This window comes from Rana temporaria, chromosome 2 (genome assembly GCF_905171775.1).
Source record: "Rana temporaria chromosome 2, aRanTem1.1, whole genome shotgun sequence".
NCBI classification, from domain to species: Eukaryota; Metazoa; Chordata; class Amphibia; order Anura; family Ranidae; genus Rana; species Rana temporaria.
This window is the reverse complement of record NC_053490.1, coordinates 392,622,274-392,634,776: the sequence shown is the minus strand read 5'-3', so window position 1 is coordinate 392,634,776 and position 12,503 is coordinate 392,622,274. Positions and strand designations below refer to the sequence as shown.

The 12,503-nt window shown below is 38.7% G+C and overlaps 1 protein-coding gene across 1 annotated transcript in view; it reads right to left on the bottom strand.

Moving 5' to 3' along the window:
* The window catches only part of EYA3 (EYA transcriptional coactivator and phosphatase 3), a 103,799-nt gene that overhangs the window by 31,261 nt on the left and 60,035 nt on the right, over positions 1 to 12,503 (bottom strand). Inside the window, 5 exon segments of the mRNA XM_040338040.1 lie at positions 2,510 to 2,681; positions 5,689 to 5,765; positions 8,255 to 8,386; positions 9,666 to 9,808; positions 11,177 to 11,243. Coding sequence (XP_040193974.1) covers positions 2,510 to 2,681; positions 5,689 to 5,765; positions 8,255 to 8,386; positions 9,666 to 9,808; positions 11,177 to 11,243 — 591 coding nt within the window.

Below are 12,503 nucleotides of genomic sequence, written 5' to 3'. Positions count from 1 at the left end.
GATGTTTACATTCCCTGCAATAGGAAAAAAAGTGTAAGAGAAAAAAAAATGTAAATGAAATAAACCATAAACACTCCCCCCCCCAGCTCTCACGCAGAAGCGAATGCCTACGGGGATTACACCCACATATGTAAACTATGTTCAAACCACACCATATGAGGTATTTCCAAGAACGTTCGAGTGAGCTAGCCAAAGACCTCCTCTGTAACTCTAAACTTGTAAACATTTAAAGCGTCACCTATGGAGATTTCTAAGTACCGAAGTTAGGCCCCATACCACTAGTGTGCGCAATTTTAAAGTGCGACACGTGAGGTATCTATTTACTCGGCTTAACATCATCTGTCACATTATACAAAAAAATTGGGCTACCTTTAAGATTTTGTTTTTTATTCATGAAAGTGTTTTCCCCCAAAAAATAATAGCGTTTAAAAAACTACTCCGCAAATAATGTGCAACATAAAAAGTTGAAATGACCGCCACTTTATTCCCTAGGGCAGGGATAAGCAATTAGCGGACCTCCAGCTGTTGCAAAACTACAAGTCCCATCATGCCTCTACCTCTGGGTGTCATGCTTGTGGCTGTCAAGAGTATTGCTATGCCTCATGGGACTTGTAGTTCTGGAACAGCTGGAGGTCCGCTAATTGCATATGCCTGCCCTAGGGCGTCTGCTATACATAAATTGTTTTTTTTTTAAATATATATATAGTAATTTTCCAGCAAAAAGAAGGATGCAGGAGTGCTGGAGTTCGTGTGGTATGGAAGTGGCTAAAATAAAAAGCATATACGAATATGTATATATCAAAAAACAAAACAAAACAAAACAAAACTAATATTTTTCAAAAATGTCAGCAATTGTAAACCCCTACAGCTGCATCCTCCACCACCACTAGGTTGATGTGGGTGTGTTTTTGCGGGAGCTGGTTAAAGGCTATGTAAACCCAAGGACAAAAATGTAATATTGCAGCCAACAAGTGCTTAGATGTGGTAGCTGTATTTTTGTTTTTTAAGTTTTTCAGATTAAGAACATTTTCAGCAGTACAGAAAATATCTGTTGACCTTGCATGAAATGCAATATCTTTGTCACTTACTGTGAGCTGAACTGAAAGCACAAGCAACGTTATCAACATTTTGTATATTACCAAGCTCTTAGCCACATGTAATGGAAAGCGAGTAAGGCATGCTCGAAGTCCAGCCCTAGCGACAACCATAGCTGCCTTCAAAAAATATTGTGGAGTAGGTAAATGTAACCACCCTAGGGCAGAAATTGCATTGTTCACAAGATTATAGGAATAAAATAAAGGGAAAGGCCTTAAAAAAAAAAAAAAAGAAACACACAACACACACAAGAATGCAGCAACCACATCTGAGGACTGGTAAGCAGTGTTAATTTTGAAATTCGATTTCGATGTAATCATAGTCTTGACCAAAATACCATTTTCGTTTTAGTCGTATTTCAGTCATCTGAATTGTTTTAGTAGTATTTAACTTAAAGGGGTTGTAAAGGTAAAAGAAAATTCCCCTAAATAGTTTCCTTTACCTTAGTGCAGTCCTCCTTCACTTACCTCATCCTTCAATTTTGCTTTTAAATGTCCTTATTTCTTCTGAGAAATCCTCACTTCCTGTTCTTCTGTCTGTAACTACACACAGTAATGCAAGGCTTTCTTCCTGGTGTGGAGTGTCGTGCTCGCCCCCTCCCTTGAGCAGCACAACACTCCACACCAGGGAGAAAGCCTTGCATTACTGTGTGTAGTTACAGACAGAAGAACAGGAAGTGAGGATTTCTCAGAAGAAATAAGGACATTTAAAAGGTAAGGTAAAGAAAGTCATTTAGGGGAAACATTTTTTATCTTTACACCCCCTTTAACTAAAATCTAACGGGTTTAGTTAAATTTCAATGCATTATTTAAGCATTTTTTTTTTTTAAGAATTGCCAAACTCATACTCCTGGAGTAAAAATCTAATAACATTATTTATTAAGGTATTAAGGTTTAAACATGCACTACAGACACAGAATTGGCCATGATATATAATGTCTTTATAAATAAAACTGAGTTTCACAGCCAGAATATATATGTGTAATTACTCTATAGATGCAGGTAGATTTAAAAGGGTTTAAAATACTGACAAAAAGTCCAGGCACACTAAATTTCGCTTTTGCATATCACTGGAACTGTGAAGACCCTGCACAAATGTAGTCTAGTAATAAACCTTCAGGAGGAGAAAGTATCATAAATAACTTTTTGCCTGCAAAGGATAGACTGGCGTGTGTATGTGGGCTAATAACAAAGATTTTGGCACAGAACAGGAAAACTAAAGAGAGGGTAGAAGTATCAACTAAAATTTTTAGTGCCCGTTTTTGAATATCAATGGCATTTTAATAGTATTATATAAAATTATTTTTGACCTGAACATATTGGGACTGAAGAAACCTTTGTTCATATTGCCATCCTGTCATATACTCTAATTTCAGCAAATTCTGCATACATTTGAAAAGAAATGATGTACACACCAGAAATTGGCGTTTGCATCTGCAAAGGGGAAGTAGTGTCTGTTTTGGACTCTTGAAAATCTGGTGTCACAGAGTTGCTTTCTGTAGGCCCAGGGGGCGATACTGTGAAGTTTTGGTTTGGATAACAATGCTGGTACTGATTTTGTCCAAGGATGGTATATGTGGGATATTCCTATAAAAGTAAAAAGAAAAAAAAGAGAAATAGTCAGACGTATACAATATTTTCTGTGGATATAAAAAAAATATTTACTGTAAAGGTTACTACAAATATTTTTTTTCTATTAATTTCCAACCTCTAATTGTTTCCTGTTCCATTAAGGCATTTTTAGATGCTGGTTTATAGATTTTTTTTGTATCCATTTCTTGTATGTTAACCTTAATTTTAGTAGCTGGACTACTTTTTTCTTTGTCTATCACAAAGCACACAGTATTTATTTTTATTTATATGGCAAGAGCAAAATATAGTAAAACACCCTGTTATCCTGCCAATCTCCTTTATAAAGACCCCCTTTCTGTTTTCGTTTGACCACTGTAAGCACATCTGTGCCAGCGTGGTCAGTTGACTTTCTTTCTTCCAGAATGGGAGCTACAGGATGCAATGCTGATGCATAGTCATAGTATTGGCCGCAGTCCCATAGGCAGTTTGCTGCCACCCAGTCCTTTACAAGATGAGTGACAGTGGCTCCTGTCGGAAAAGAGCAGCTTCACATTTGTATACTGTAGTGGACAAAGCGACCATAATATCCCATGCACATATTTATATGAAGAATGTGTGATGTCAGGAGAAGCTGACGATTGTCACAAGCAGTCTCTGACCCACACTTGTAGCTGCTGGATTAAGAGTTGAGGAGCGGTCATGTGATGACATGTAAAATTAGCCAAACAATTTATTTATGAAGTTTTCCTTAAATTTTTTGAGCATCTTGTAGAAACGTTGGACAAGTGAGCTGGAAATATTTGACCAGCTGAAAGAAAACCGAGTGTAAACAAACATGGATTTGCAGTTTAAAGCCTATAGGGAACCTGTACAGTAAACACTAAACCAAATATTTGTGCATCATATATATGCCAAAGAAAAATTAACTGGTCACTGAAATTTATGAACAAAAACCTGCAGAACTGAAGCCAACCTTATGACTTTAAGGGAATTAGGAGACGTTTTTGCAGCAAATAACTGATGGTGAGGTATGGGGCGAATTGTGTCTGCTGTGCAAACGCTGGGAGGCTTCATGAGCCCATAGAACAGAAGGGCCCAAAGTAAATAAAAGGGGTATGTGTTTCTGGTGTGTCATTATGATACAAATTCTGTGTGGAAACATTCGAGTTGCTTCAATTCTTTAGTGAATCTCTGCTGACCTGTTTTTAGTTGTGGCAGTACAGTGCTGATTGAGTCTGTGCAAATGTGTGCATTTCAAGAACAATACTGGGCAATGCATGAAGGTAAAAAAAAAAAAAACTTGTGTGCGCAGCAGCCCCCCAATACTTACCTGAGCCACATCTCAATCCAGCACTGTGCACAACAGCAGTGGCTCTCCCTGGTCTTTTCCTCCCCATTGGCTGAGCCACTGGCTTTTGGTAGTGTCAATCACAGCCAGTGAGCCAATAAGGAGAGATCTGGGGCAGGGTTGAGCCACAATCTGTGCGTGAATGGACACACAGAGCAGCGGCTTGGGAGCTAGCCTGCTTGGGTGCCCCATTATAAATCTGCTTGTTATGGGGGTACTCAGCAGGAGGGAGCGGCCAGAAGTGTAGGCATGGGACCCGAGAAGAGGATGACCAGGGCTGCTCTGTGCAAAACCATTGCATAGAGCAGGTAAGTATGACATGGTTAAGAGGTTACAAAAGTTATGAAAATTCTCATTTGACAGAACAAAAATTCAGAAGTGATGTAACATATTGTATTTTTGGATGAAAACTGTACCATCAGATTATAATGGATGAACAGTCGTGATCAGCTCTCAAAAGCTGTGTACCAACGATCAGATTATCGTACTAAAGTGGTATTTTTTTTTTCGTACTATTTTCTGATCATGTGTACGGGCCATACATCTTGGTAATTTCGTTTTGGTTCTGTATGCTCAGTACGGGTGTGTTGGGAGTGAAATAAAAGGTAGATGGCCTAAGGGAGAAAAAACATAAGTCTGGCCCTGATAATACAGAAAAATTGTTGTCCCAATCAGCACGTTACAGCTACAGGGAAAACAAGTTGCATGGCGCCTACAGGGGATGAACCCACAAGTGTGCAGTAGGGCTACACAGGCATCCAACACACTCTAAAGTGTCAGACTCAGAGGATTTTAGTTCTGCAAGAAAGCAAAGATATAAGACCTTGGCGACCTGAAACAACGGCTGCCGTTTCTCCAGTGTGAAAGCCCCGAGGGCTTTCACACTAAAGCGGTGCGCTAGCAGGACCGCTCCAAAAAGTCCTACTAGCCGCATCTTTGGAGCGGTGTGTTTACCGCTCCTCTACCTCTCCTTCCCATTGAAAGCAATGGGAAACCGCGGCTATACCGCCGGCAATGCGCCTCTGCAAAGGCGCATTGCGGGCGGTATTAACCCTTTTTCGGCCGCTAGCAAGAGGTAAAACCGCACCGCTATCGGCCGAATACTGCCGCAATTCCAGCGGTAAAGTGCCACTAAAAAATAGCGGCGCTTTACGGCCACCGCACCTCCCGCCTCAGTGTGAAAGAGGCCTAACAAGAGTATAAACAAAACACTTGGCTGTTATTAAAATGATTTACATACACTGCCATGATGGCCACACTTGTTGACAGTCTTATGGTAAGATCTGTGTTACAGTTACATAGCAAGCCTTAATGTGGTAGTAAACCACAGTTGAAGAAACCGATGAGGGCTTCCATCCTCCCTCAGTCTGTCTGCCGGACCTTCAGAGCACATGCGCTGGTGAAGTCACTCTGAATATCTCCTAAACACTGCAAGTTTAGGAGATATTCACAGTACCTACAGGTAAGCCTTGTTAAACGCTTATCTGTCGTATAAGCGGTAAAACAGATTTTACCACAACTTTAAAAAAAAAAAAAACATATACTATACTCTGACATGTGTTTGGCTTTAAGCGGATAAATCTACTACCTTTCACACATTTTAGCATACACAGAAAAAACTGAATGTTAATTTGCCAGAGTTATAAACTTTCATGGTTATGTTATGGATGTTACCTGATTTGAGATGCTGGTAACTGTCGGGGTTGTGATGTTTGTTGGGGATGTGCTTGAAATTGCATTTGTAGTAGAAGCTGTATGAAAACAGTATTGTTGAATACATAAAAAATTATAAAAAAAAAAAAAAAAAACGCACAACTAGAAACTAGCTTATCAAAAAGGGATTTTTGTATTCAGTAGGGATGCACCGAGGGATGCATTCTCGGCGAGAAGGAGTACCAATACTTTTGTCAAGTACTCGCCTATACTGAGTACTGATGCATACAAAATGAAAATTAGAGAAATGCCTGAGATCTGAACAGGAATGAGGTGCGATTTTTTACCGAATCACATAGTTTCATCACTGCGCCTGTGTAAACCCAAGCTTGTCATAGTGATTTCAGCCTGGGTTCACACAGAAGCAGTAAGGGAAACCGCATGTGATTCAGGCAGGAATTGCACCACATTCCTGGTCTATACTTTTGATGTGCTCTGTGTAGCTAACACTACTACTGTCATAGCCATGTTGGATGGAATTAGTTTGTCATGTTTAAAAATGAAAATTTTTTTGCCCCATTTATTTTTTAACTCTGTATAAACATTGTAAGGCGCAAACATCTTATCAGGACAGTCCCAATCTCCATAAAGAAATAGCTGGAAAAGTGGATTTAATAGAAAATCTTTGCTGCCTTAATTGACCCAAGGCTAGAGACAGCAACAGTAGAAGCAACCGTAATCCTCAAATTTCTGCGTGGTGTATACTGCATTAATAAAAGCCAAAAAGATATGCTTCTTATATATGTTATAAAGTGTTTGTTTACTGTTGATCTTTTGATTTTCTCACATAAGTCTAAATTAATGTGGAAGATGATATACCAAGTTTAATATCAACATATACTCTTCTGTGACGTAAACAAATAATATCTGGTTTTATAACAAGCAACTAATCTTTGTTACAATGGCAAACATAGATTTTGTACTTTTTTCAAAATATTCTTAAAAAAAATATTGGAAATGAAAAGCCAAAATGGTCTCCTTAGATGGAGTGCTTATAAAACACTGGAGCAACTCAAAACTGGAAGCATGTCTGCAGCCAATGGCTTGGAAGCCACGAAGGCTATTGGCAAATCAGATATAAAATCTCCAGAAAAAAGGGTGTAGAAAACACCTTTTGGCCTCTGCAATCAGTGACAGCAAAAAACAATGCGACTTGGGCCATAAATCTCCGCATGACCATGGTTAATACCTCAGCTGAAAAGCCAGAGGAACTCTGCCACACTGAACGTAGTTAAACTTTTAAACCAAAAAGTAATCGGTTATTTTGTGCTTACCAAATTTTAGATGTGGTGGTTGTGTTAATTTCCTTTTTAGAATTTCTTTCTTCTATTTTCATCTGGTGAGCCAGCGAGCAAGTCTGTTATTTTTCAAACGCACAAGCTCTCCAGCAGGATTTATCAGTTTACATAGACAAGACAAACCATTTACCAACGACAGGGGTTATTAATATGAGCATCTGCTACTTATTCATGTAAAACCTTTTTCCCCAAAAAGGAAAAATAAAAAATATGTTTATTATAAAGTGTGAGTTGGAATACTTTTTAACACTACCCTCCTCCCAGACTGATAATGCTGCTGTCTGCTGTGCCCCCTGTGCTCATTCATCTAAAGTTATGTCTCACCAACACAGAAGGTGTGTTACTGACCAGATTACCAGGTGACAACAGAAGGAAAAGGCAAAAGAAAATAGAACCGACACAGCCACCACATATATTTGGAAAGCTGCAATATATTACATTTTTGGGTTAATACTGCTTTAAAGAGGACTCCAATGATTTGACAGACTCAGAGGGCAACATAATTCTAAGCTGTAGACTGCAGCACCATTATGATGCATCAGTGTGATGCAAGCAGCCTAGAGCCATTAGTGGAAAGTGAGCTGGGAACACCCGGGTACAGCGAGACTGTTCTCTATCTGCCCCAACCCTCCTATGTAAAATCAGACATGTTGTCACAGTGTGGTGGTAAGGCAATGTATAGGGTCAAAGTAAGAGAAAGACTTTGAGTACTCACAAAGCCCAGACGGCTGGCCGAAGGTGAGGGTTGGATTGCCAGAGGTGACCAAAGTCACTGCAGGCAGGCAGCCTGAAGATTGAAGTTCCATGTGGCACTTTGCAAGCAAGAGCAGCAGCAGCTGAGAGATGCTTCCTTGTAGCTGTATGATGGGAGCACAGAGCACAGAGCATGCCTGGACCCAAAGTCCCGGAGAGATTTAAGAAAGTATCCATCACCTTCGGATGCTAGCACAAATCTGAGGTTTAGCTGAGTCGGCAGGGTTTACGAATGGGCAGGATTCCTGCCTCTTTTCTGGCTAGTGTCCTATCCTATAGTGACTATCAACTCCTCTGTGTCTTGTGGTGTATGATACAGAAATCTAACTCTTAAATAGCTATGCATAGAATTTAATTTAATACATACATGTCCACTCTACTATAACTGATACATTTGTTTTGATGTATCTCTTTTGCAAGAGAAATCAACAAATTTTTATGCTGACAAGCCAAGAATAATAAAGAAAATATTTTACCTTGAACAGGGTAGGAATATAATACAGAGCTGGTTTGGCTGTTGGTAACTCCTGAGGAGCATGTCAAAACTGTTGGGGAATTTAGTGTCTGGATTAAGCCATTTTCAGACTTGACTCCCGGCCACAAGGCACCTAAACACAGAAACATGCATAAGGGTAAACACTTAAAGCACCATGTGAAGTGTATAAATAAGGGTGTAATACAGCAAGGCAGGGTGTAATACAGCAAGGCAGGATACATAAGGATATTACATAGCCGCCACTCAATATCTGTTTTTTGAAGGACTGAATGGCAATCAAGATAAATGCACAGAACTGTGCCAGAGGTTCATAGACCACTAATGTCAGAGGGGAAAAACAGGTAACCTTTTGAAAACAAAAAATGAACATAACCTGGGGAATTGGTATATGCATGTACAATCTGCCCAAATCCTATATATACACTGTACATGGACGAATGGAATTTTTTCATAGCAGAAAACTGACAAGCTCTGCCTGAACATTAGTCCCCAGAGTCCCTTCTGCTGGCTGCCTTGTGCCATCGCTCCATTCAGGGCCTCCAACTATACCCAGTTGTGTATAATTGTGCATGAAAGGTCAGGGAACTGAGAGGGATAGTTGATACAGTATAAATTGACTATAACATAAGTCTTGACTAGTCTTCATTATTATAACAGTTATCCAACCATTAATCCACTATTTTCCTACTCTATCCAACATAATACTAAATTCAAAGTAACATCACAATCATTGCTATGCACTTTAAGCCCTTTTTTTTTTTACAAAGGAGTACGACAGCCTTCACCACAGATTGGAAACAGAGGCCTCTGTGCAGCCACTGCGTCCCAATTGACATGAATGTAACTGCCTGCACAGGGATGCATGGAATTCCCTTGTGCAACCTCTACTCGAGCAAACAAGGCCCTCACACAGTGATACATTGTAATACGCCTGTGTAAGCAAGGTCTTGCAGAACTTGCTCTTATATAATCATATGTACTATGTTTTAGTACATCAGTCTTTGTGGTTGACTATTGTCACAACTACACTCTAACCTAATTGTATTGGCAGCAATGTATGCAACAAAGATTCAGCGACATTCCAATGTTTTAGGCAGGTGTGAAAAAAAAAATATATATATAGATAACTTCCTTCAAAAACTGTGTGCACCCACAAGAATTGATGCTGGTTTGAAACTAAAAAGGTAGTCACACCAAATATTGATTTGAGTTAAGGTAAATTTTTCTTCTGTTTGTTTTATCAATTTAAAAAATGGAAAGTGAGCAAACAACTAAAATATATATTTTTGAAAGCATTCTTCACACCTGCCTAAAACTTTTGCACAGTACTGTACGAAGAACGTTAAAAGGCCTTCCAAGTCAAAAACATTACAAAAAAAATAAACACTTACCAAATGGAGGTAGACCGTAGGTTTGTGTTGCCTGAGGGTATACTGTATATGGCTGAGATGACTGCAAGGATTGATACTGAGTTTGACCAGCATATGCTGGAATTGTTTCCGATACAGGTACAGAAAGAATGTGTGTATATGGCCTGAAAAACAACACAAATGTGCAAAATGCGCCAACACATTTTTTAATTTTGTCCATCAAATAGAAAAATGTATCAACCTTAAAACGCATAAGTGCAGCCAAGATATACAGAAAAATCACTACAAGGGACATACAACATGTGGATAAAACCGTATATAAGAAAGGACAATGGATGGATGTGATTGATGGGTCCACCCCCTCCATTCATAGATCGATTTTCAAACATAAAAGCTGTAGTAGGGCTTCTGTGAATGAAGCAGCTGGGTGGAAGAGGCAGCTCACATTCCTCCCAACGATTATATTGCATGGGAAAAGCTGCATACAGGCTGTGTTAGGCCTGGTAAAGCAGGAGGAAGGAGTTGGGCAGAAGGAGTCAGAGCAGCAGACTAAGTTCTACTAAACCTTGTGTCTGGCACAGACACAAAACAGATCCCAATTAAAATGGACTTGTGCCCCTTTTTTCACCAAAAGCAGCATCTGCTTTTTTTTTTTTTTTAATTTAGAGGGGCTTTATGCCTGCTCCATTCTTTGTTAATTCCCCCTATATTTCTATTAGGCCCGAAACAACTAATCGATTAATCGACAACTAATCGATTATGAAATTAATCGATTACCATTTTCATAATCGATTAATCAGCCAGTAACATAATGGGGTTAAAAAAAAAATTGGCCCTATATAGTACAAAAAGAGCAAATCGCTACTGTAAATATTACTTTCACTGTCCAACCGTAAAAAATTAACCTCTTACAGTAGCAATTATTTGCTCTTTTTGTACTAATTTTAGTTTTTTTAACCCCCATTATGTTACTAAACATCTCAGGGCGGGGTCACCTCTGTGTTTTTTGGTGCTTTTTGCAGAAACACACTGCAGTTCATTTACATGTTTTCCTATGGGACATGTTCACATCCATGATTTTTTCAGCTGCTGCGTATTTGTTTTTTTGGTTCAATATACTTCAATGGAGAAGCTGCAGAAAAGTATGTAATGCGTTTTTGCAGCAATTTGTGTTTTTTAATCTGCCCAACAACAAATTGGCCCAAAAAAAAATAAAAAATGCAAATCACCGCAAAATTACTTTTTTTTTGTTATTAACCAATTAATCGAAACAATAATCGGCCAACTAATCGATTATGAAAACATTAGTTAGTTGCAGCCCTAATTTCTATAATCTAAAACATTCTAAGCAGTGTGCATAATTGAACAATTCCGATACCTTTCAAAATTACTAAAAGACCTTTGTAAAGATAGACTTTATTGTGAAACATCGGATATTCATCATTCACCATATCATTCTATAATGCAACAATCAAACTTTCCAAATACAGTAGAATACACAGTCATGAATAGTGGTAGGAGAGCGGACTTACTTAGCTTGATATAACTGGGAAGTATAATCACCAGGCGCTCGGGCCATATAGTCAGCACAGGGAAGGACTGCAGAAAGAAAACCACACTACATGTAAGCTTACACAATCTAGATACTAATTTACAGGACAGGAAGACACATTTGCACAAATTAGAATATTAGATCCAACACTCCAGCTCACCATGTCAATTCCAGGAGTATGGAACAAGAAAAAAAGAAATAATTAGCCGACATGATCTTTGCCTGCTTTTCTCCATCATGAACTATGCTGTTAATTAGTAAAGACAGTGGAGGAATTGTACTTACTTATAAGATGCAAAAGTAATATTTAGCAAGTTTCACTTCATAACTACCTGCTTAGGGGGTGGGTTTACACACAGCTAACGAAGTGTGTGCATATCTTGGAAGCCAACTTCTGGCTGTCGGATGGAAGCAATCTGCCGCCTCCGCAGCTGCCAGATTGCTTCCAAACCATGAGGAAAAGCTTTTCAGACCCCTGAAGTAGAGCTGCAAGATTAATAGTTAATAATCAAAACCGCAATATTTTTTCCTTCCCGAGCTTCAAAACAGCAGGTCACGATCTAATAAGTGCAGAGAGTTCTCACAGCTGGAAAAAAAAAAATCCAGACAGCCTGCCAAGTTTTATTACAACACGGGAATAAGTAGAAACAACGTATCTTTTTGTTCTTTTATCAAGGGAGAGAACTCCTGCGTGTAGATGAGGGAAGTTTAACCTTTTAAAGACCAAACGTTTTCTGACATTTGTTGCTTACAAGTAAAAATCATTACTTGGAGCACACAAACATGATATATATATTTTTTTTTAGCAGAGACCCTAGCCTAAAGAATAAATTGCTGCAATATTTTGTGTCACACCATATTTGTGCAGCGGTTTTTCAAACAGTTTTTTTTTTTAAATACACTTTAATAAAAAAAAATTGAAATAAAAAAAAAAAATAATGAAAAAAAAAAACACAGTAAAGTTAGCCCATTTTTTTTGTACAATGTGAAAGAAGAGGTTACACCATGAGAATCGTGATCTTTATTTCAAGAAACAACAAAAACGTGATTCTCATTTTAGCCAGAATCGTACAGCTCTACCCTGAAGTCTCATTAAAGACAACCAAAAAATCATCACATAGGGGACTTTTGTCCCCTAGATCAGTGGTCATCATCCCTATCCTCAGGGCCCACTAACAGGCCAGGTTTGCAAGATAACTGAAATACATCACAGGTGATATTATTTGCTGCTCCGTGATTGCAGTATTCTAGTCTGCATCTCCCAAAGGTAATACATAAAACATCAAAAGGTATTTTATCCCAATCAT